The sequence below is a fragment of the Trichogramma pretiosum genome, unplaced genomic scaffold (genome assembly GCF_000599845.2).
Source record: "Trichogramma pretiosum strain Unisexual culture from Peru unplaced genomic scaffold, Tpre_2.0 scaffold14, whole genome shotgun sequence".
Lineage (NCBI taxonomy): Eukaryota > Metazoa > Arthropoda > Insecta > Hymenoptera > Trichogrammatidae > Trichogramma > Trichogramma pretiosum.
The window spans coordinates 573482-599511 of NW_019641706.1; the positions used below are offsets into that span (position 1 = coordinate 573482).

At 42.5% G+C, this 26030-nt stretch overlaps 3 protein-coding genes across 5 annotated transcripts in view; 1 reads left to right on the top strand and 2 right to left on the bottom strand.

Annotated features, from left to right (window-relative positions):
• Window positions 1-20003, bottom strand: part of LOC106657130 (cadherin-99C) — a 131748-nt gene extending 111745 nt beyond the window's left edge. For both annotated transcript variants that reach the window (XM_014378458.2, XM_014378459.2), the window contains exon 1: window positions 18812-20003. In XM_014378458.2, coding sequence (XP_014233944.1) covers window positions 18812-18814 — 3 coding nt within the window. In that variant the 5' untranslated portion in view covers window positions 18815-20003. The remainder of the gene's footprint in view (window positions 1-18811) is intronic.
• A 490-nt stretch (window positions 20004-20493) lies between these two features.
• LOC106657074 (39S ribosomal protein L1, mitochondrial) lies at window positions 20494-22722 on the bottom strand. Of its 2 annotated transcripts, none has more exons than XM_014378360.2 (8): window positions 22542-22711; window positions 22035-22224; window positions 21735-21936; window positions 21483-21659; window positions 21286-21400; window positions 21079-21197; window positions 20900-20997; window positions 20494-20770 (listed from the first exon to the last, which is right to left on the bottom strand). In XM_014378360.2, exons 1-8 carry the CDS (start codon window positions 22558-22560, stop codon window positions 20623-20625), a joined length of 1068 nt encoding a protein of 355 aa, XP_014233846.1. In that variant the 5' UTR covers window positions 22561-22711; the 3' UTR covers window positions 20494-20622. The 2 variants fall into 2 exon arrangements, with proteins under 2 accessions (XP_014233846.1, XP_023318801.1); XM_023463033.1 differs by having other exon boundaries at window positions 20667-20770; window positions 21174-21197; window positions 22542-22722.
• Window positions 22723-23553: 831 nt separating this feature from the next.
• LOC106657073 (CCR4-NOT transcription complex subunit 6-like) overlaps window positions 23554-26030 on the top strand; it is a 299859-nt gene continuing 297382 nt past the window's right edge. Inside the window, exon 1 of the mRNA XM_014378357.2 lies at window positions 23554-23944. Within this exon, the coding sequence (XP_014233843.1) occupies window positions 23935-23944 (10 nt within the window). The 5' untranslated portion in view covers window positions 23554-23934. The remainder of the gene's footprint in view (window positions 23945-26030) is intronic.

Genomic DNA, 26030 nt, shown 5'->3' on the forward strand with positions numbered 1-26030 from the left:
TCAATTTTTTTCTCTTTCCTCCGACGTTCGCCCCCGATTTTCACCAACTGTAATTAACGAACCTCTCTCTCTCTCTCCGCCACCCCCGCCATATGTAATCGTGACCGCGTGTGATTAAATCGGCAATTATGTCAAGTATTTTTCGTCGCTCACAAAGTGAATCGTACGTTTTTTCTCTTTACGGCTCGATACAAAAGAATGCCCTCGACACATTCACACGCAATACCCACAAGAATACTACTGCAGCCATTAACCGAGAACCCGAGTCGATGCACAACTCAGCGCGACTTATAATACGCTCGGTTGGTTTGTATACGTATATCTCATTAATCTCTCGCGAAATCCTCCAGTGCAGCGGCAGCTTCGATTATTGTTGTCGGCTCATGGCTGTGTTGTGCAGTCAAGGATTTGGCTTCTCGTTTGTGACTCCCAACAGCAGCAGCAGCTACAGTCAATAACGATTTGATCGTGACTAATTTCGACCCTTAGGAATACGAGCGGCAGTGGCGGCCCGATGTACGACGGGCACACATATTATATTGATTTACGTTTGTTATATCATCGCGTGGAACCGAGAGGAGAGTAAACTTCGAAAGTTTGAGTGGGTTCTTTTTTTTTTATTTCCTTTCCTTTTTAATCGAGGTTGGGCAACAATTTATGACTCGAGGAATGCAATAATTTTATCGTAAAACTTACGAAAAGTGAAGCCTCCAGACCCTGTAATAATTGACCGATCAAGCGTGTACGTACCTGGAACAAAAGAAAAGAGATTTAATTAATTTTATTATGAACTTTCAAAATTAATTTAAGATTCACATAATTGCAGCGATCATCGTTCAAAAGGCCAACATAACAATGACGAGTCATTTCCCAATGTGCCATTCGCGTATATTCATTTCGTATTCCGTAATTGTAATGCGATGCTTCGCGCTTCCGTAAAAAAAACTGTCCAGTCGAAAAATTAAAGGAAATCGAAGCACGCGCGCGCGCGAGGTTCGAGCACGAAACGAACGAACGGACGGACGGACGAACGACGAGCACAGCACACGAGACATAAATCCTTGGACGACTCGAAATCACCGGCCGCCGCCGACTTTCTATCTCTTCTCCGCGCGCTGCTCCTCGTTTAATTTCAACATTTTCATTACGTACACGCGATGATTACTGCAGTATATATACACGCAGCAGCGGCAGTCGCTTATTCTTCCGGGGGAGACAGAGAGAGAGAGAGAGAGAGAGAGAGAGAGAGAGAGAGAGAAGAAGATGAACGGAAAAAAATAAAAATAATGAAAAAAAAAGATGAAGCAGGAAGATGCGAGCCTCATCGAGCACACGCTGAATGAGACGTATATATAAAATAGCGTCGTCGTGCTCGTGGCCGGGGCAATTGTAAAGATCGAGAGACGCCATCGGGTAGCAGCAGCGGCACGCGGGGCAATTTTGAGACTTTCTCTCTCGTGAAGGTAATTGGGTTGGATTTGTTTTTGAAGCATGATGATTTTTTCTGCTTCGCGTCCGCGAACACATGTATTGAACTTTTTTTTGCTCACGGTCTGGTAAAGATAAGCCCCTTTGATATCGTGAAAGACACGAAGGTGTCAGTTCTTAATCACTATACACTCGACTCGACGTTGACAAGCGTAAAATTTCATTAAAAATAAGAATCTTTGTTGCTTTATGTATGCATATATACGTTTAAGTGTGCCTGGGTAAAAAATAACGACAAGTTGACGCGTCGTATAATTATAATGAAGCGGACATTTCTCCGTGTCATTATTTTGCTCGTATAATTTTACAATAAGCAATCGCTCGAAACAATCGTCTCAATTAAAAAAATCTCATGTCCGGATATACTTGATCGCGATAAATTCGGATTTAGGTGTTGCAAAAGAGACGAGTTTTCCATAAAGGCAGGATAATGCACATATCTCTCTGTGCGCCAGCACTTCTCTTCTGGCTGCGGAGATACAGTAGCATATACGTGACTATCAAGCCGCCTCTCTCGAGTCGGACGTCTGAAAAGTCAAATCACTTACCCACCCGCGGTACATACTACCATAAGCTAACATGGAAAACACATAAGTTGGCGTTGTACGAGATGCTTGCCGGTATATACCACTCTCTGTGGGCTATATCCATACATTTGCGAGCTTTACGTGAGTGTGTATGTGTGTGAGTATGGCGTACGTATGCATATACAACAGCACACATGCATATATGCGAAGGAAATCAGAGGAGAGTCATAAACTCCACACACTCATTCGAAAGAGGGACTCATAACGGTCGATTCTGTCGGTGGCCTCTTTCGTTTACCACATATATGTACATGGGCTGCAAACGCGCGCGCGCCGCGGCTTTAACGTCCGCGTGCATGTGTATATGTGTTTGCGTATGTGTCTGTGTTTGTGTGTGTCTGTATGTGTGTTCATGTGCAAAACCTCTCGCGCGTGTAACTGTACATGCGCCTCTCTCGGGACACAAACGCTCTGCGCGTGGTTCGCGCGACTCCTCTCTCTCTCTCTCTCTTTCTCTCTTTTTCTTGCTCTGTCCGCACACGCGTATACATATAGATATATACCAATACACACAAATGTGTACGTATGTATATGTGTGCACGAGGATATTTCAAGTGTACCGAAAAACATACGACCGGTTTTTGCACTGCAGGTGAATGGCGTTTGCTTTATGGGGTTGTTCGCGTTTACCGAAGATTCATGCTGTAGCAGTAAAATAGACGAAGCCTCGCGTGCAGCAGCCGTGTGGTGCGGCGTGGTGCGCCTCTGTATATAAATATACGCTCTTTTATGCGTTTATACTTCAGTTTTTTTTTTTTTTAATAAAAATAAAATTCGAGCTAGGTATATTCATTTTGCAAATTGTGCGTGCAGAAGCAGCAGCAGCATATGGACGAAGAGAAAGGGAGAACGAACTTTTGAACAGGAGTATTATAGTGTGTCTCGATCGCGCCTTTCGCTCGCAAGACGCCTCCAAGGATCGTCGAGTTCTTTTATGATCCCAATTAATTTCCCCATTCGTGACATGTGTACTACGTGTGTCTTTGTGAAGGATCACCTTCTAAACACGAGCGATTTATATTTCGAGTGTATAATACGATTCAAGGTTATTACATGCTCCTCTTTCACGATCACGTCTTCGGCGCATAACACAATTGTGCGATTCATGCACGTTCGAATATAGCATAGAAGCAGCGTAGTTCGGTGGTTCTCCGTGCGCCCCACTCGAGAGAGCACGTGCTCTTCGATGCACAAACCTATATATGTGTAATGAATCGGTTTTGCTCCAGAGTCGATAAAACGTTTTGCTCCCGCGCCGCGCCTCGAGTATACAACAATATTATATACATTTTCGCCGAGTGTACACAAAGCATTAAAAATGCCGATTTATATATTTACAAACTCGCGCGCGAGAGAGAGAGCAGTTGTTACGTGTGTATTCGGCTCCTGGAATACTAATTTTCGTAATCCGGCCCCTCGGTGTGTGTAGCACCTTGTAGAGAGCCTAATGAGTAAGCGCAAGAAAAATATATACACACAAAATCGACTCTGCTGTGCGAGAGAGAGAGAAGCTCGCGAAACATATATTAAATTCGTTTCGATACATGGTATATATTATTAAATCGATAATTTATTTGGGCTCTGGCGGGCGGGCGCGGGGGTTTTAAAAATGAAACACGAGCAGGGGCGCGCGCCCGTGCCAGCAAAAAGTTGCACAATGAATTATATACGCGAGTGCATAAAGATTTTTTACAAAGATCCTTTCACCGCCGATTCGCAATATCTCGTCACAAACAAAGAATATGTATATGTGTACGTATATATACGTATGTGTTGTATGTACGAATGTATACACGGTATACAGTGTGCAAATAAAACTACCATCGGTTATTGTTTACAAACTGCTTTGGTTACAAGACTGTCGATACTTAATATAAATGTTGTATCTCTTTGCATATCATAAACACTCGCCTCGGAGAGCTGCAATGCCTTTAATGTTGTACAGACAAGTTATGGAATGTCACTTAGGTGTAAATTACGGAGAAAGTTAATAAGTCGACGAGACTTCATGTTGCTGCTGCTTCTTGTATATGTATGCATACGTACATGTACGCGGGCGCGTTTATATATGCACGAAGAAATGATTTTTGGCCTCGATCTCGTTCTCCGGCGCGAGACGCAAGTTACACTTTATATATATAGCATAATATTCGATTGAATTTCGCGTTCAGCGCTAACGCAGCAAGACGCGTACTGCGCTACTACGAGCTGACGTATGTCTACATGCTGCATGTACGGTATGATTGATTTTTTTTCTCCTCCTCCTCCTCCTCCTTGAACATATACACTCACTCTCTCGGCGTCTCGGGCAAACGGTAATTTCTCGCTCTGAGGGAGATTAGCTTTGATTATTTTTTAATCGTCTTCCGGGAAACTGGGTCGTCGCGTTATATTTCGTCCGCGAGACGACGTGTTATTATTTACAAGCTGCAGCACTGCCGATGCAGTTTCTTTATATTCGCGTTCCGGGTGGCTATATGGTTTATACATAAGAGAGAAGAAAAAATCGCATCTAAAGTCGATTATCGGCGTCGTCGATTTTTCCTCTCTCTCTCTCTCTCCCATCGATTTGCCACAGAGCAGACACACACGTAGCCGTTAAAAGCCGCACGACCGATCGCGAAATTGGGAGCAAAGCCAGAGGAGAGCAAGAGCGAGAGAGAGAGAGAACAGACGTTTTATCGCGTGAGTGCATGTAACGTATACACATTTAAACAAATACGTGCTGAGCTGAGCCTATATAGCGGCGAGCGCGCGCGCGACACACCCTGGAGTGCGACGTCTGGAATTTTCACCGAGCGATAATGAAGCCAGTCGTAGCAGCGGCGGCGGTCGCCTACGCTCTCCTCTCGATGTACTGCTGTACTCAGGAAATCTTGTGTGCGCGTTTGTGTAAGTGTGTGTGTATGTGTGTGTCTCACGTGGCCCACAGTGACTGTTGCTCGTGTGTGCACCAGTAACGTCACTCTCTTTATCGATCCCTTTTTTCCTCTTTTCTTTTTCGCGCACGCTTCATTTTTTTACCCAACGATTTCTGCCACAATCGTTGATTAGTTACAGGTTTTCCGTCTCGAGCTCGAGCTATATGACAAAAGAGTCGAAAGTCACTTCTCGTATGTCCGCTTTCGTTTAAACATACGTATCGAATTATGCATCAGCCAAATAGGATGAGTCAGCTGCTCGACCATCAGGTGTGTTTTTTTTTTATAATGTATGCATAATATATAGAGGCGATAAACGAGTCTACTGATGCAAAAAAAGACAAAGATAAAAAAGCGAAGGCCGAGTCCCAATCAAGCGACCGTTTGAATGGAAGATGCGCTATACACGCGTATGTACGAACTATATAGAGATGAATTTCTGTTCTTCTACTTCCGGCTTTTATCATTATATGCCGAGCTGTGCGTTACCGCGGATGTGCCATGCTGTCTCGGCGAACGCGGCCATTTCGCCATTCTCCACTACTAACCGCCCCCTCAAACAGGCCAAACGAATAAAGAGAAAATTAAACTGTCACGTATTACGGTAGAAGAGAAATTAGAGATGACAGAGACAACGATGTCGCTGCTGCTGCACGATGCGGCATAATGAAAAAAGAAGAGAGAGACACACGATGTAAATCAATAAGGTACGACTATGCAATTTTCAAACGCGGCGGCTTTTCAAAATTATTATCTACCCATATAAAGAGAGAGAGAGAGAGAGAATGTATATTGTTGTGTTCAGCATCTGTGTAATATTAAATTATATACACGGGCTACGAGGAAGTAGCAATCGCATCTTCGATGATAATCATTTACTTTGAAATTTTTACTTCTGTGCTGCTGCATCTTATTCAATTTCATGCATAAAAATCACGCAAAGAATTAATGAAATGAAAATAAATATAAATGCATCTCGTACGCGCGAGAACTTTTTGCTTTTTAAACGCGAGAGCTAGCTATACGTATGAGCCCGTAAAGCATACTTTAAAAAGATACTAATGTTTCCGCGCGCACCGTGTCAATGTGCAATTTGTGCGCCAAAGCAAAGCGCGGCATATTCTTTTGCTGCACTGCAAAGTATATAAGTAGCCGCCGCAGCAGAGTAGAGTAGCATAATGACGTTGGGAAATATTAAAGAAGAAGCGACAGCAGAGATGGGGAATAGTGAAATGACCAACTATTACGAACGCGAATTGCACCGCTGCGCGAGTCGAGCAGCGAGCTCATTGCCCGGCTAGCGCGCATCGAGCTTTTGATAGTATTTTCCCGGAAAACCCGACAAGCTAAGACGACACTGTGTATTATGAGATGTGCTCGCGTATTCCGCAAATCGAGAATAGAAAAAATTCAGAGCAACAGAAGTAACTTTTACTTATAAGTAAAGTATCACGTTTTGCTTTTGGATTTTTACATTTGTATATTATGTTTAATGCGCCGATTCTGTTGCTGCTGCAGCTGCTCGGCTTCTTCTTCGTATGCACTCGTCGTGCAACGCAAGGCACACGCATGTAAACTGACCGGTTGGTCGTTTAAGCGTACGTGCATATAAAAATATCTTGTTTTACGCCGGTTGCTGCTGCTGCTGCTGCTGTAGAGGAACGGAAATTCCAAGGGATATACCCGTGTATACGGGAGGCCTCCAAAGAGAAGGCAAGATGATACAGCCATATAGTTACGCAAGATTTTACTCGACTAATGTATGCATTTCTCCTTTTACCGAAATAAAAAAAAATTGAGAGAGAGAGAGAGCAGCAGCAATCCATCTCAAGCATTCAAATAAAAGAAAGTGAGTATTTTGCGAGAGAGAGAGAGAGAGAGAGAGAGAGAGAGAGAGAGAAGATGCCTTCTCGATGTCGAAATAAATGTCTTTCGCGTGTGCTTTCGCGAACACGAGGCAGATGAGTAATTTTGCGAGTCGATTTTAATAGATGAAAAGAAAAAGGGGTCACATTGTAGTGCAAGGTGCAGGACTTTCTACCGCCGCGATCTTGGCGTGCTGCACGCATGATCACGATGAGCGCCAGCTTTGAAGAGTACACCAAATATTCACAGGATCACCTGCAATTTTCCCTGAAAACACGCGGACGAGACCATCAAACATATACATAAGTGGCGGCTGCATTCCGAAAGTTCAAAGATGCTAAGCTTTTACCTAATATCTCATATCTATCGCTTCGAGCGTAAATGCGTCCGTGTATAAACCATATAAGAAAATTAGTCGTTCTTTTTTTTTAACGAGACGCACGAGAGGAAGAAAGTCGGCGATGCGAGCGCGGGTGTACGACGATCGTGCGCGATTTCTGTTGTATCACCGTCGTTGTGCTGCGCAGCTGTGTACAGCAAGTCGGTCAAGAAATGGCAAAAAGCGAAAGTTTTATTATCAATTGCACCGGTGGCTGTGGCTACGATGGTGGTGAAATATATGAGCAAACAATGCGTACATAAAACATTATACACGCGATAAATTCGCCGACGATACATGCCGATGAGAATTTTAATTGGATTTCAATACGCATGTGAGGCGCGTACGTATGTACGTATGCACCGGGGATAAGATTCATTGAGCCGAATCTCTCTTTCTCCTCGTTCGGCAAATGCTGCATTTATAAACGCGTTTACAATACGTAAACATTCGCGCGCGCGCACGCACACGCATGTATATTTGAAACGAAAGTATATTTAATTATAATTTATTTTTTTCTTCATTTTTATTACACGCAGACAACAAACGCAAACAGGAGCAGCCAACGGCAGCAAGCAGAGAAGCAATATTTCGCGTTTTATGCAAAAGAAAATAACATTGATGCATTGCAAATATAATAAGAGCGAGTTTATACAAGGGGCTGATTATTCGAGCCGAATGAGCATCGCAAACAGTATAATGTTATGACGTTGGCAACGAGTATGACGTACCTTTTAGTACAAAAATATATCAATTATCCGTGCGTCTAGTTTCTTTTGCACGAGTTGGCACGGTTATTATCTGGTAAAAAGATTTTTCAAGTAATTTTTCATATTACTCCGATAGATTTGATGCTCCATCAAATCGAAATGAGAAAGGAGCTAACGGTAGTAGTCATTGGATTAAATATAATGAGTAAGTCGAGTATCAGCCAATGATGTGTCATGGCTCAACAGTAGCTCTACACGGATTTCTACCAACGCGTGAAAAAAAGGAGAGATACGCGAAGAGCCTCGGTATGAGGTCGTCCAATCATCGAGAATACACTCGTATTATTGCACGATTTTTGCTGGACCTATTTTTAAGATGATTACACTTGGCTAAACTTTGCGCTACTTAATCGATGATATCAGCTCTACGTTCGACTTCATACAAAATTCACATTACAAAATCGTAATATCTAATAAAAACTTCTGCGAGAGCTGCATTGGATTTATCAATAAGCGAAAAAATCAGCATCAACGCGAGTGTAAATGCAAAGTTAAAAAATAAAAATCAGCTGGTCCGTCGTTTGCTATTAATTATTTTTTTCCACTTTATGCTAATTTTAAAAAGCGCACATTACGAATGCTAATAATCCACAACGCGTGTGGAACGGCTAATCAAGTTTTACCTCTTACAGTGTGGTACATACACGGATATATGTGAGCGAATCGCAATTATTATCATGGTCGCGTTCTAATTTACATGTGTGCGCTGCGCGCTGCGGTACACGGTGGTCTGAATTATTACGTCCAGGGTGAAAAATTCAACGTAATAACAGCCCGACCAGTCACTCTCTCTCTCTCACGATGCTTTATAAAGCAATTTCAGATTTTTTTCATATGCACGTTCCTCCCTAGATGAAATGTGTGCACCGCGAGCTGGTTCAAACGCGCTAAAATTACCACGTTGTTTTACGTATGTATACGCGTGCATTTTTTCCGAGCTTATTTTTTTTTTTTTTATTTTTTTTTTTGACTCATCGCTACCACCACCTGCTTTCAACATTTACGCGATAACAATATTATATCTCGGCAAACGCATTGGACCGTTATGTATACGTCGCGATCATTCCATGCTACAACAGTACATGACGAAGACGAAACTATGTAATAATGCTTCGAGCGCGAGCATATATATTCTTTTTTTCTTTCCTTTTCGAATGTTGTTGACGCGCGTTACGAAACGTCATGCTCTGCAACTTGATTCGTTCGCATGTGTCAAGTTCAGCGACGACATCAGTCACTATGAAGATAGCAAAAAAATACGACGACGACTACGACGACGAGGTTGTTCTCGCGCGCGTAAACACGTATCGTGTTCGTAGATATACGATGTTAAATCATAATTAGAATTGTTCCCTGCGCCGTCGAGTGAAAATCATTTTTCACGATCTTTGTATAAATCGTAATCATGCGAGGAAATGAAATACTAAAAATTCGCCCCTTTGTAGTTGCTGCATAAAAAGAAATTGACATCTCGCTTTGTACACAGTCGCAACGATTCGATAAAGTGACGTATCCTGGAAATTGCTCTGTAGCAGTGAATGGCGTTTGAGAAAACATTCGAAATGTATATTTTATTATCGCACCAGCACCTTTTGTATTTGTATAAACTTTTACAATATGTAATCAAGTATACCGTAAGGAAAGACGCTTCTAAGAAAAAAAGCCGCTCGAATATTATGTCAAAACGATAATATTGCATAAGGTTGAAATCGTTGATTGCACATGGGAAGTGGGAGTTGGCGGAAAAATATAAACATAAATATAATTGTGAGGTGCGCACACGCGCACGCAAATCAACGAGCAAAGAATAACGAAGGATTCAAAGTCTCATTATGGTACTCTGTATAAACAACGAACAGATAGATTGCAGTGTGTGTGTGTATGCGTATTTGCGTGAAAGATGCACACGCAGAGAAATAAATAATTCCTTGAGAAAATCGTGGAGCTTTGTGTATGTATGTACGTTATGCCCGCTAGACTGATCTTTTTTAAATGAGTTCGTTAGCTCTGCCCTGTGATGTAGTTTTTTTCACATATTTTCAGTCATTCTTGGGTTAAGCCCAATCATTGGTATAGCGAGTACATACGTCATCGCTCGTGGCCATGATATTCTAGATTTCGAGAGTATAAAGAAACAATTCAGAATCGATGCGCGTTATAAAGTGCTCACATGTGGCGCGATGGTAAAAATATTCAGGAATTTTAACTGCAGCAGCGAAAGATCGGGGAGACGAGAAAGAGAGAAATGCATCATATTATATTGTACACAATGCGATCAATTCGATTTCAAGAGCAGCGTGTGCGTTGCTGCTACGGCGATTCTAGGCCATTTTCATGTTGCCTCCTGGTATGAGTAAGGTATTTTAATTCGCGAAAACTACTGCATTATTTCCATCGCAAAGGAGAAAATCGCGTACGCGCGAGCATTTGAATATTCCGAGGCGCGCGCGAGAATCGAAAATAAATAATAAGATCACTCTCGCGGCGATGACTCTTATTTGGCCGAGCATAAAATATTTATTGCTTTCTAAATCGTGTAATTAAGCCATTTTATCGGGGAATAAAAATCATCTCCACGCACGGCAAAGGCGTGTAAGCGAACTACGTTTTGCCGATTAAATGATAAAAAATGAAATCTTGAGGTAGAGAGGCTTTATGAAAGTAAAATTTTACTCGATTGCATGAGAAAATGTAAAAAAATATAAAATAAAAAGCTTGCTTAACGCGAGTGTGCGTTTGAAATCAAAGCTGCATTAGTTCAGTAAAGAGGAAATAATAAAACTCATAAAATATCGCAGAAAAGGCCCTTTGCCATAAATCTATTGTTTATTATTAATGTAATTTCGAAGAAGTAAACATCGTGTATAATTGTTTTAATAAGAATCGTAAATAACGCTTTTCTGAATTAGGATTTCTTCTTCCACGAGAGGACGATGCTTTTAATAGGAACGAGTCATCCGTGCACACCTGCTCCATATCTGGTCATTACGAAGTACAACACTCTTTGCTCTTTTCTTCCCTTATGTATAAACTCACGCTGTGTGAGAAAGGGAGATGCGGAGAGAAGAGAAAAAAAACTGGTCCTTTTAATCTCACTGAGCGCGCGCGAGTGTACTGAAAAAAAGTTTCACATCTGCGTGAACGTTGTGTGTGCATCGAAGTTTTTTCTGGTTCGCGCGCGCGCGCGCGGGAGTTTATGTGCGTGTGTGCGTGTGCGGTTGCAGATACACGACCGGCACACATTTTCTGCAAATAAGCCGCGCGGCACAGGCGTTGATTCAGGCGTATCGTCGCGGCCACACCACGAGCCGGTCGAACCATATCCACGAATGTATTAGCATATATTCTTCCGCGCGCGATACATATACGAAGTTTTTCTCGTCCACTGGGGGGCTCTCTTTAATTTCGGGACCGGTCGTTAATTTAATTGAATCGACGACGAAGAGATATCGCGTGGTATACATGTGCAAGTTTTCGACGAATCCGCCTCCTGCGTGCTTGCGCGCGTGATACGTGTGTTGAAAAAGGTCAAATCAATCGCCGCGCGCTCGTGAGCGCATCGAACTAAATATAATAATATCGGTACGCTGTTGCCGACGCTTTCTTCGAGAGGAAAAAAAAACAACGACAACGACAACAACATCGGCACATATATATAATGCACGTTCACTCGACGGCGCGGCAATCGTGACTTGGCTCATATTTTGCATTATCCTCGCGCGCATAGGTGCAGTGGCACGCGCGTTACAAAGGTACGCGACCTCGATTTTATGCGCATTGCTGCCGCTGCAAGAAACGAGAGTGCGAAGAATCTTTTGCCACCATGGTGTGATTATTTTTTTTCGATCATTCACGGCGCACACAATCGTCTTAATTATTATCCAATGCAGTGCGCCGCGCGCGCGCGCGTGTGTGTGCAGTGTATGCGAGGGGAGAGTCACCTCGACGTCGACGCGATGACAAACCGAAACGATCGGTACGCCGGGCTCTGTATCACTCATCACTTTATAATACATCAGCTGTGCATCGTCGTCGTCGTCGCAACGTAGGAGGGTTCGGTTAATCAGTGGCTACTGCTGCATGTGGCTGCAGCATTGCCGCAGCTGAGACAGCAAATAGTTTTCATGCCGCTAAGGCTGCTGCTGCATGAGAGTAATTGAACTGCCTCTTGTCGGTCGTAGTGCTTTTATATATCGTGTGGATGTGTGTATGTGTGTGCGCGTGGCTTAACAACAGGCAATGGTGGTGGCGATTTCACTTATCGATATATAATAAAGGCGGTAAGGATATAACGCACACACACACAGATACGCTCGGGCAGACGCAGACGATGTTACAGCAGCAGCTATGTTGTGTGTTGCCTGCTATTCCTTTGGCTTGTCTGCGAGAGAATTATGGGTGGTACGAACGTATATAGGGTGTAGGATGGCTGCTGCCGATGCACCAACAGCAGCAGCATCTCCGCGGCCGCCGGTGTATGTGTTGCTTCATTAAGCACCGGCGAGGCCGACGCTTAATGATTGTTGCTGTTGCTATAGCTGCTGCTATAGGCCGTTAAAAGGAGGCCTCGTTATACACTTGTAAACGACGATGACGTGCACATGCGGCCCTTTTTTCATTTTTCGCGTGGAAAATCAAGCGTGTAAATTATATACACACGCGCATGCTCTTCGTTATGAAATTCCGGAATCGATGTTCAGCTATGAGCACTATTAATGAGTGCTCGTAATTCATCGGTTACGAGGCAAAAAAAGTGCAGCGAACACAAGTTCGAGACTTGTAAAAATGATGTCGATAATGAAAGTGCAGTCGATCCGCTCGAGAGTCAAGGGGACATATAAACAGAGGACTTTCAATAAATTCCCGGCATTGTTTTAGCGAGCATTTACAGATTTATTCGCGCATCGACTCTGCCGCATTATATATATGATCGCGACCCGCTATAAACTAACACGTAACGCAAAACTCATAAGCTTGTAAAGCACATAAGTGCCCCCGTAGGTATAGAATAGATCGTTTCGAATGGGACACGGAAAGGTATATACGTATAAGAGCTTATTGCAACGGACACGACCGAATCCATTAAACTTTTTTTTACTCTCTCACTCTTATATACCTACCACCCCGCGTGCGCGCACACCGCAGAACAGAGATAATAATTCAACGGACAGCACGTACACAGACACATACACACAGAGGCGCATATTGTAGGTACATATATATTCATGCGGTGTGTAGGAGAGAACGTTATACAAGCATCCGCGTTTATAAAAGGGGGAGTAAAAAAAAATCGACGGTGCACGACAGATATCTTGCGCACGCATATCTATACACACCAACAAAGAGATAAGCGATCGGCGAATTCCTTTTTGCTGCTGCCTCGCGGACTTTTTCACGATGTGACACAATCGAAACGTCTTATTACTCTCTCGCGACAGCAGCTGCTGCCTCCTGGGGGCAAGGCACAGGCGATTTATGCATTATTATATGCAGCGAAGAAGAGTCAAACGGTGAAAATTAATTTTGCGTTAAATGCCTCTCGTGCACACATATCGGCGGCGATATTTATTATGGAAAATTAGAAATCCAATCACGCGGCGTGGTGCTTGCAGGAAGTGCGCAGCTTCGCGCGCGGAGAAGGTGAAAATCGAAAGTGTCGCCCGTTCGGAGGAGAGACCGATGGCGAAAAAATACGTCGCATACATCATACTTCGTGTACATGATCATGCGCGAGTGAAACGGCTACGGCCGCGGCTGCGATTTTTCTTTGGTTCATTTGCGCAGAATTGATTGAAAATGTCCGTACGCAGCTTATACGCGCAAGCTCGCATGCATCCGTAAGGTGTTTTGATTTATTTTTCATGTCGATCGCAAAATCGAAACGCGATAAAGTGTACACACACACAGGACGTGCAGTAGAGAGCAATACACACGCTCGAGGTAATATCCTTTATTTATGCACGTATATGCAGCCATTGGCGCGCGCTGTATCTTGATTATTGATTTGTTTTCTATGTATGCACTGCACTTTTGTTTATTATGTGTACGTGACCGAATCGAATTTTTCGAATCAATGGATAGACATATAGTAGTTTTACCACTCAATTACGCGCACGGCGCTGTTTCAGGAGTCACTTTTTTTCGATTAACTCGCAGTGGATGTGTGGTTTGTAAAAAAAATCGTTTTCCATATCGCAACGATTTTATAATCAAATCGCGGCGAGAGCTCGACACACACATGCACACTGTGGGGCGGGGAACGCAAAGCCAATTTATCTATTCAACGAACTTTTTACTCCTTAACGAGGCAATGAAAGTTAAAATACTGATTACTGTACATTATACGCATGTCGCTCTGGATTTTGCTCTACCAAATTGACGTCGCTCTGAGAGAGAGAGAGAAAGAGAGAGAGAGAGAGAGAGAGCGATTTGCGACATATTTTGCATGGCATTATACCCGTATGCACTATGCATGCGAAAGTGAACAATTTTACACTTTTTATTCGCACTGATAGCCGCAGTTCGTGTATGTACATAACCATGGAAAAGTCACTCTCTATCTTACTCTAGCGCAAAAATAATTTCGATGCGCCGCCGTAACGCTGCTCTGCGCACGCGAAATCCATCTTACGCATGCATGTATGCACAGAGTTTTTCAAAAGCGAAATGATTTAGCGCTGGTAATCTTCAAAACTGGCGACCTTCATTATGTTATTATCCTAGAGCTTATGCGTACTTACTCGCCGTAAATTCGTTTAGCAGACGAGGACGATGTAATACCGCGTAGTACGCGGCGGAGTTTCTCCTCGCCAAGTTTCTCATGATAATGCGTGCGAGCTGCACGCATCATGCGGGGAGACATTTGCATGCCCGCTAATAAACCATGTATCATTTTCTAAGTATAAATATATGATTTGCCCGTGAGAGTAAACAATTAGAAGCCGTTTAGTTACGCGCGAAAAGGCAAAGAATCACACTTGAGATATAGAGAAACGAGATGAGAGGCGCGTACATATACCACACCGGCTCTCGTGCACTTGCACTTTTGCGCTGGGCGATAAATCGCGAAAGACATCGAGCTATAGCTCTGCGCTTGATTTATACGTATCGAAGCTATATATGTGTACGCAGTGGCGCATACGCGTTCGTTAATTAAAATCTGTCTGTATATGCAAAATAGCGCGAGCAGAGCCGTTGCTTTATGTGTGCGTATGTATGGCGTCGCTTATTTATTCGTTAGTAGAGTTACGCGCGCCGTATATATTTGCGTATACACTTGTACTGGTATACGTATACGATTGTCCGGAATGGAAAAAGGAGAGAGAGAGAGAGAGACTTTGACAACTTATCAAGTGTGAAATTCGATTTGAGCGCGTATATCAGAAGCACAAACAAGTAAGCAAAAAAAAGAAAGAAAGAAAGGAAAAAAAACGACGAGAGCTAATAATTATTTACGAGCAATCGGAAGTCGAGTATGTATATTTGAATGTATGTAAACGATACCAGTGTGTATAATAAACGAACGAGCGAACGGTAGCCAGTGGCCTTTTCTCTTAATTAAACATGCGTCGCGGATCGAGCGCGCGGCGATCAAAAAAAGACGAAAATTAGCTGGTTTAATGGGAAAACGCGCGGAATTATACGATATTATTTTAAAACAAAAAAGCCAGAGTGTGCGTATGTATGCACGGACAAGCAGCGCGCACTTGCTGCAGCGTGCGTTCACGCAAAAGAGAGAGAAAATTAAGCCAAAGATTAATGCCACGTATTATATAGGCGCTCGGAAGCGAGTACACCCATATGATACACCCACGCGCGCTGCCTTGCACTTTGCGCTTTAATATCGCGCGCTCGCGCGACACAAAAATCACAGCTGTTGCTGCTGGCAGCGTTAAATTATTCATGCACGTTTCGCGCGTGATTTCTCTCACGATTTTGAAATATCAACGTCGAAAAATGAGAGAGAGAGAGAGAGAGAGAAAAACAAGCGTCTGTATAAGGTGGCGCTGTTGAAAAAAATTACCGATCATGACTCGATTGTGCGCGCAAGTGTGTCGTACTACCATACACGCGTGTATAATATTATACGGGGCCGGTTTGTATCCGAGGCTTATCTCAATCGATGCTTTATGGACTTTGAAGCGTAGAAGGTATTTTGCGCTAATACGAAATCCATACACACAGCGATGAAGTCGTTTGAGAAAAGAAAGTGTTGGATTTTCGCACACATACACACACACACGCATACCAGGCGCAGGTAGTGTGTCAATATATTCGCGCCTAACAGTCTCTTGACTCGGCAGGTCAGCAGTTCAGTCGATGCAGCAGCAGCAGCAGCAGCTGTCACAGCAAGTAAAGCCGGAGGATATAATGTATACAAGCCGTTGTTTAATAATCGCTAAAAGCTTTTCTCGCTCTCATTGAACATTATCGGCACGGCTTATAGCAGCGACACTTGAACATTTCTTCTCGAGCTTCTTAACGCTTGTATATAGCTGCTGCTGCATATGTTCACGATGTGCGTAACCGGCACACACCTATGTAGCTAACGTTACATAGAGAAACGGGAATAATATACGACGTACGCGAGGAGCCGTGTGCGTAAAAGAGATTCCGATATATACCAATGCGCAATTCGCACTCTTCCCTTTTCTTTCGTTCGTCGCATATGTATATAATAGATAGACTGCGCTCAGCTCGCGGGCAATTGCGTATGGCATAAGAGAATACGCTTTATATTATAGGTGCGGTCGAAAAAAGCCCGCGAAACTTTTCTCTGCACCTAGAATGCGTATCTGCGTACACGTACCACGCGGATAAATACTTTTGTGGCGTGTGTTACACCGTCGCGTCTCCGTCTCACCTTCGCGACTGCACATGTGTCGTCGTCATCTGTGTTACAATATACAAGGTAATTTTTGTAAATGCATGTGTGTACGTGAAAGTGTATTACGCACGCATCGCAAGACGTTGCATACGTCAATTGTAAATGATTCATATGACTATTCTCACAAATGGTATTGGAGTCGAGATCAATTTCGATTTTTTAAATTTACGAGCCTGAGAAGCACCTGCAATCGAATTTTCTACGTACAATGAACAGTGGGCGAGATTTACACGTTGGCCAATTGGAAAGTGTTCAGGAGAAGATGCAAAAAAAATTAATGTATCCATCTCTCGTTCCTGCGGGAGTTTTGTATTTTTATTGCACGCGCGTAAATGTATTTAATGCAGCGCGAGCGAAAGATGCGAACACATCTTTAATGGCCAACGTTTAACGAAACGCTGCACATCTCTTCTTTCCACGCGCTGCAGTGCACGGCTCCTCGAAAGCGTAACAAAAGTCTGCGAGCGCAGCAGCAGCGCAGGAATTATTTTACAACAGCTAAGCGCAAAGGCTGACTTGTATTCTCTTCCCAAGGCGCGGCTGAGTGTAAACACTATTTAACATACAGAGATATATGTTGTAGCTCGTCGTCGCTGCTTTTTATACAATATATAATAATATAAACGCGAGCGTTTGGAGAGCAACAATTCATTATCATAATAATCATCGACGCGTGTGTTTATGCATGCACGTGCTGTCACGGGGACATGCCTCTGGCCTGACTAGCTTTTTTTTGCTTACCAATTTCTTCTTTTTTTTCTTCTTTTTTTTTATTTCATAGTCTCGTGTTTACGAAAGTTTTGACCTCCGCGCGAGCTTATTTTTCACTCTTTTTTTTCATATATACGTATCCGCTCGCATAATCGAGAGGCTCGTATAACAAAAAGGTCGAGTTCGTCGGCGCAGGCCTGCAACAACATCAAGGTGAATTGCAGCGAGGATTGAGTTTTCGTTTCCGATGCAAATCCTCGGAAAAGCTTAGCAATTAGATCGATTATTTTAGAACTCGAGCTCGCATCGGAAACAAGTGTGAATCATTCGTGTAATATATGTATAATAATATGGCGTGCTCGTGGAATCGTTTACGCTGCGAGTGATTTCAATGCTAGACTAATCTGCACTGCTTATAAACGTATGCAGACTCGCGCATCGTTTCTCGAACGTCAATGTAAGATTCGTCACGTTTCTGGGCGTAAAGTCTCGGAAAATCGACGAAAAACACCTACAAATGTACTACACCGGTGCAACGAGTAGACAATAAAAGTGCATAACAATTATAGTATTTGTACAACACACAGCCACTAGATTTACAAACAAATCGTGTGCGTGCGTACTTATTACGGTTGACTAGTTCTTCGATCGATACGACTTCCTGCGACGACGACAACGAGTTCCATGTGAGAAATTTATGCAAGCCGAGTCGCACGCGCGGGAGGAAACAGCCACAAGAGTCATTTTTCACGCGACGCGTATATGCATCGAGAGGGGAAAATCAAACTGTCCTCCTGTATGGCGCAGGACGAGGAGCCGATCGCGTCAGAAATCCGTTATTTATAAACCTGCAAATTCGAACGACGTGTGTGCCCCCTTGCAGATATTATATAGGGCACGCACGCGCGCACGCTGCAACCGAAAATTACCCCTCCCCCACTGGGTGGTATATACCTGTGCGCAGCGATGATCGCAAAAAACGACTTACGAAGACGCAGCGGCAGCAGCAGCAGCGAAAGAAGAAGAAAAAGAGGTAGATGATCGGAGAACTGCACTACTGCTGCTGCTGCTGCTGCGACAGTGCGCATATATGCACACACAGGGCGATGGTGTAAGGAGGAGAGAGAAAAAAAAGACGCACAGCCTGTGGTCTTGGGCCTGTGCAAATATCGTTTCTGCACTCCCAAAGAGGCTTTACTTACCATTGTGAGAGAGACACACGTATGCAGCTCTGATGATCGTTGGGTCCCTCCGATTGCTCCCCTTTCTTTTTTTTCTCTTATTTTCCTTTCTCCTTTTTGCTTATTGCTCCGATTTTTTTCTTATTCACTTTTTAATTTTCTTTTTCGTTTTTCTTTCGGCTCGCTAATCTAATCTTTCACGAGTGCGGCCCTCTTCCTCGAGTCGCTTCCTCTCGACACCATGTATATGAAAAAAGAGCAGCGATCGAGGAGAAAAAAAAAACGAAACAGAAACACTATTGCCGCATGGACATTCTCTCTACTAGCCAACCTCGCGCGGGAGCTCGGCAATGGTATTTGAAAATCTGTGTATCGGTGTCGTACGTCACTTGTCAACTCGATCGTTTGACATAACGGATCATCATCGTATCTACGTGCGGCTGTACGTACGTAAATTCACGCGCGCACACACAACAAACACATTGGACACTTATTCGATTTCAATGCACCGATTTTGTTTTGTCATAATTCAACGATTGCAAACAACAACAACAACAACAAAATCAATTGACGATCACTGGTAAATTCACACACTTCTGTTGGCCGGATTTTAGACTACGCGAAGCACTGAGTGTGTATTTGGATGAGTGTCACAATGTAACGTGTGCTGCGTGTTCGTGTATGTTCGTGTATCAAAGAGTGTGTGAGCTTCGTTATGTATATTATGTACTACGATGCACGCAACAGGTGCCTTTACGTTTTGCCAGGCGAATCTAACCTGCTTTCGCAAAAGCATACACAAGAGACTTGAGCAAGATCGAGCGAGACCTGCCGCTGCTGTTCTCTTGGCCACGGCGTGCGTATCGGTCCTTGACTCGGAATCACCAACAACTCGAGAAATTCATCACGTAAATTTCATTAAAATATTTATTGTACACTCGTGTATGTGAGCGTGTGTGTGTAAATGTATATATCGTGTGTATGTGTGTGTGTGTGTATAATACAAAAGGACGCAGCTCACACGCGCGCGTCTGTTTTTCTCTTCGTTATAAGCCTCTCTCGCTTGTACACAACTCGGCAACGAACGTGTACTATATACGCTGTGTACGATGTGTATAAAATCGTGCGCTACACGTATACACGTTTCGTGGGGGCACGTTATTACCTGGCGAACGCGCCGACGACTGGAGCTAGCGGGAGACCGGCACAGGTAACGAACTCACCGGTTTATCCGCCGCAGTCCGCGAGATTGTGAGTATACGTTCGCTTCCTTACCCCCACCCCCACTTGTTTCTTGGCGATTCGAATCTTATGTGTATCCTCGTATATATACGAACGTGTATACGAGGAGTTGTGTACAGTGTGTGTGTTTGTTGGTGTGTGGATGCTCGATTTTCAAACGGCAAATCGGAGCCGTTGCTCTCTTCGGTGTATGGACGCCGGTCGGTTTGCAGGCGCGCAGCCGTTGGTGTATCGGACGCGAGTTCGAAAATTTAAAAAAAACAAGGAATAGAATTTCGACGTTACAAAGATCGGTTGAACCGGACGGTTGCGTTTCGCACCGATTGATCGCCTTTTTCAATGTGATATTTTTAATTTTCGATGCGCATCGGTATGGAAAAATGAATATGAATGTAACATTCCTTCAAGTACATATAAAATAACGGCTTTGGATTTTTATGTTAAAACAACTCTCTTTTTAATACTCGTCGTAATTTTAACAAAAACATAACAAATTTTATTCTTTTCAATACGATACAAGTATTCGTAAACAATGATTCGATGAAAGCTTTCTTTCTACAACATATAAATTAATAGTACTATTTACACTTTTAATTAGCAACAGCTTCTTCATGCTGATCTTCTTCATCGCTTTCTTCTCCGACTTTTTCGTCCGTTGCCTCCTCTTCGTCCTGCTTGACGTACAACTTGTGATCAAGTTTGAAACTTTCTTTAGATGGCTTAGCTTCCAGACGTAATCTAAAAATAAAACGAATTAAATTTAAATATTTCAACAATGTAAAATGTTTAATTTTAAAACAAGGTAAGCTATACACTTTGCTCCTGAGGTTTTTGAACATGAAAACTTTCTTTAGTAATTATATTTACCTCAATACAAATGGACCTGGTCTTTTTGGCTTTGATTGCATGAGATGATTTAATGCAACTTGCATGTTTTCTTCTAAATGTTCTGCCTTCATATTCAACTGAAAATACATTCGAAAATTCATTATGCTTATTCAAAGAACAGAATTACAACTGTTTGATTTATTTATCAAGTGAATTACTTTGCCAATTGGTATGGACGTTGTGCCGTACTCTGGAAAATTTTCACATGGTTTTGCAGAGTATTTTATTCCATTCACATGATGGTAAACCATACCTGCTATATCCAGACCCAAAGTTCCTAGAAAAAATCAAATTTATAAAAATTTTAGAAAAAATTCCATGGATATCATTCTATTGGTTATATAAAAATTGTATAACTTATTTACCATTTTTTATATTTGGAACCTTCTTTTTTAACAATCCACGCAGTGTCAAAACTTCTGCCATCATCTCGGGATTACAAAGTACAGTATCATAATTATTTAATGAAACTTCACCATTCTGTAATTAATTTAAAAACAGTTATAATACAGTTTATACTTTTATTTGATATTTTAAACTTTTTATAAATATATTGCAATACCTGTATTAATTTGATAATGTCGGCCCCACCAGCTAAAGCCGCACCTCCTTCAAGAGCCGCTTTAATTTGTTCATCTTCTTTACAGAAAACTAATATATTTCTTTCTTCTCCATGATCAAACAAGTGTTTCATGGTAACCATTTTATGAAAAGCATCTAAAGTTTTGTTTTTTATTCCCTAAAAATAAAAATAAATATATGTACATCACTATATAATATACTGAATAAATGACTTTTGAAATAAAATATTTACTCGAAAATTAAGTTCAACAAATATGTTGACTAATGTATCTGGCATATCGTACATTGTGGGATGGAGCATTTCTCTGTGACATTGGATTGCTTCAGCAAAAGGATATATTTTCCACTTGAAGTCCTTTCCAAGCCAAACATCATCTATGGCAACAGGTTTTTTGATATAATCATATTTCAGTATATCTGGTTTGACAATTTTACTGTAAATTACATATTTTTAATAAATAAAGTTTCTGTTTAAATTTTTCAAATAATCTCAAGAGCTTAAAATGTTATTACTAATACTATTCCAACTTACACTTTTCTGGACAATCTAATTTTGTCTTGTATTGTTAATTTCTTTACTTCTTTCTTAACTTTCTTCTTCTTTGCCTTTTCTCTGGTACCTTTTCGAGCAGCATAATGCCTCACTTGTGACAATACACCAGGAAAGATTCCAACTGAGGTGCCAAATCTATGAAAGGCACTTAAGCTGCTAAGAATGATTCCTGCAAATAAAATTTTCTATAATCAACCCAGTCATTGATCAAACATCAAACATTGAGTTTGCTTCATTTACTAATAATCATTTTTCAATCAGGAGTGTATTAGATCACATGAAAACATTTCAAAATAGTATGTGTTATGAATCAAAAGTGAATAGGTTAAACAAGGTAAATAGACTGAAGGAACGGCAAATCAGACTGCCCACCATTTATGCTACTTTTTGTCGAATGGTGATGATAATTAAAATTAAAATTTTGTACATATCAATCCTTGTCACGCTATTATTAATTCAATTTTCATTAAAAATTATAAGACTCACCTCCTGCAGCAGCCATCATTCAGTCGGCTTATTTTGTAATCTGCTTTCTGGCTTCGAAGTTGGCAGCAGTGCCGCATCGCCAAAGTGGCGCTTTACAGTTGCAGTTTTACTTTTCTTCAAATAGATAAAGTAATTAAAGTAAAATTGTTAAAAGTATTTGGAACGTGTTTAACGTTATTAATTCGAAACAGTTGCAATTAACAAAATTATAGCGAGAGGGTCATTTATACAATCAGATGGAACGGCCATGACTTGTTAGGACATTCGAACGAATTGAAACAATTCAAATTTGCAACGGTAATTATAACGATCGGAACCGCATTGATAGAGAAGTGAAAATCAACGCAGTTATTCAGAATCTTCCTCGGTGTCATTTTTCAACTCCTCATGAATAAATTTTCTCTCATGAGGCTAATTATCTTTACCAAACTCCGTAAGTATACCGTTGAATCGAGTAGATAATTTATCCGTTCGAAATCCAATTACATATTAACCTCTTATATCAGTTTTTTACTTCGTATCGATCGGGTATCCTTCCAATCCCCATTGAAGTATTGATCTACTTCATACAACTTCAAAAGCCTTTCAAGGTGCTCAGCGACGCGTCGATACTTTATCAACGGGCGCTTATCGCACTTCGGAGCTTATACTCATTCGAAAGCCGAGGCAGTTTTAAATAAACTCGTCGTTATTCCAGCGCGTCCTCGGTCGCGTTCTAAGCTCTTCAAAAGTTTTGCGTATTTATTATTCAAGCCGCATCATGCATTATTCGCATTATAAAGTGCGATTCGCATTTGATATGTGAATACTGTGCACCGCGGGCATGCAGAGTTGAGTAAGTAACCCTCGACCGGCTAAGCCAATCCCGACAAAAATATAGTACATCATGGTGCTGTGCTGCACACTGTGTGCACTGCAGAGAGAGAAAGAAAGAGACGACGCGCGCTCGTATGCACGGTACTACATACATAGCCCCGCGAAGTGCACAGTAAAAGGCCGTATATATGTATAATAAATGTGTTCATGCACACACATTGACGCACGGGCAAAGGTCTTGGAGGTTCTCGTGGCCGTCGGTCGACGCAGTTGCATTGCCAACACCATAACAGTAGTCAAAATCCTGCGTTGAACATTTCCCAAGTAAACTATCGCTTTCGTTACAGATTCTTAAATAATAAAACCCGCTGAACAAAGTTTGTAAAAATGTCGTCCTCCCGTTGAGATCGTCGGCACATGCTGTGAGAAGCCGCAACAACATCGTATCGTCGTCAGTGATATGGTGAATCAAGCCCGTCACAACAACGTACAAGTATTATTATCGTGGACGACCATTGGGAAGGCAGTGTGCATCGAGCAAGTCTAAAAGTCGCATTACACATTAAGTGCAGTATACATGGCCAAGAGTACGTGTGTTCAATATATATACACAAATACTATATATAGACACAATAACAGTATAAGAGGTAAAAACGGAGTAGCGAGAGAGATCCCTACTACTCTCCACACAGCAGCTCTCCTGTGGATGTATGCGTGCGTTGCATGGTGCATATGTAGTATATTGCGTGAGTGGGTCTGTGCGTATATGTATACGCGATCAGCCGCGAGCATCAGCTTCGCGGTGTATGCGTGTGCTGCGCCGTGCACTGTGTATACATTTTCTGATGTTTTCTTTTGTAATACCTATACATCAGACTCAGCAGAGAGGAAAAAAGGAGCAGAGAGAGAAAGGGATCATCCTGATTTCGCGGCGCGATTGATTCATCGCGAACGGATCATCGTCGTCGTCGTCGTCGTCGTCGTCGCAGCAGCCGCAGCGATCTGCATCTGCATTGACTCATATTCTAATTTTATCTCGCGATATCGCGGCAAATATATTATGCAAGGAATTCCGCAGTCATTTACGTGCGAATGCTAATAAAAAGCTCTCTGCGCTCTCTTCAGCGTAAACAAGTAAAATAATTGTGTGCGTATACGAGAGACAGATATTTGTTGTGTTTTTCTTTTGCGCCGCGAGATTCGTTCGTTACGATGCGCGCGCGCGCGCGCTCGACAGCTACGAAAAAGCGGGCGGCTTTGTGCTTTGTATATGCACGCTCGATATATACACACGCACATCACATTTGTAAATTATATTCAAATGAACACCCATAATCAGACGGAAAAAACAAAAGAATCGTATTGCAAACACACACGCGAAAACTGTGAATATTTGCATTGCGAGACACGATCGCGCAAACAAGTTCTCAAAATATTTAAGCGATAAGACGGCAAAGGCAGCAGCATATACGAGGAAAAAAGTGTAACAAGTTGCTGTACACACACGCGATGCCGACGAGAGCGGAAAAGTGCCGCGACTTCGGAGTTCGACACCACGGCATATCATTGCACGAATAACACTCGGTATTATATAGCAGTACAGCAGCAATGCGATGCATGCGAGTACTCGCGAGTCCATGATCCGCGCGGTTTGTGCGCGGCGAAGCTGCGCTGTCTGTCGCAGGCTGCTGCTGCTGCTGTGCTGCTAAGCGCGCACTCTGTCCGCTCGACGTTGTACAACACACAAACGCGAAGCGCCGAAGTTTCGCGCGGATACTGCTGCGATAATATCTATATATATTCACACCGATGCCGTGTGTTGTGTACCATTATACCAGCCTGCAGTTCGGCCAATGCACGTATACGATAATGATGTACACGCACATACAGACTCCTATATAGCAGCCCCTGCATAACGTGCAAAACGACGACGATACACTGTAGTGTGTGTGACCATAGTATCATCGTCATCGTCGTCGTCTCGCGCGCGGCACTACTGCTGCGTGTGTATGTGCATGTATGCGTGTACATTAAGATAGATGTATGTGTGTGCATGTGTATAGCAGGCAGCGCATTTAGCAGTCCGCACCACGGGTATTGTAGTATAGCGTTCGGTATCCGACAGGCAGCACCGCTTTTTGAGAGACTCTGACTCGTCAAACTGCTCGTCTCGAAGTTGTGTGTACATAGCCGCAGCCAGTTTCGTATTAGATATACAATCGTTTCTACTAACGTGCATACGTGTGCGTCGTCTCGGCTCCAAATATATATATCTGTATATGATTGAAGCTTTGGTACGTGTATATATAGCAAAGTTACGCGGGACAAAGATTTGTTATCGATATCGCGCGCTCCGAGTGACTCTCTGCATCTTTGTATAATATCGCACGCGCAGCAGTCGATTAATATATAACACATATATTACGTTTGCTGCCAACATCAGGCCGTCAACAACAAGCGGACGCGAAATTTTTATCATTAATATTAACACCAAGAGAATAATAATACGACTCGTGTAGCAGTAGCACCACCAGGAGTCATCACGTTTATTGCTCTCAGTGCGCGCGAGAGAGAGAAGGAGATTGTGCGAGTGTGTGTTGTGTCGAGAAAGCGAGTATACCTATATAGATCTGTTCTTACATATAATACCCCTAAAAGTGTGCACATAGGCGA

Coding starts and splice junctions, on each gene's coding strand:
- LOC106657074 (XM_014378360.2), bottom strand. Junction 21,937..22,034: donor ATTAGATTGTCCAGAAAAGT/GTAAGTTGGAAT, acceptor TGTAATTTACAG/TAAAATTGTCAAACCAGATA. Junction 20,998..21,078: donor CGTCCATACCAATTGGCAAA/GTAATTCACTTG, acceptor ATGTATTTTCAG/TTGAATATGAAGGCAGAACA.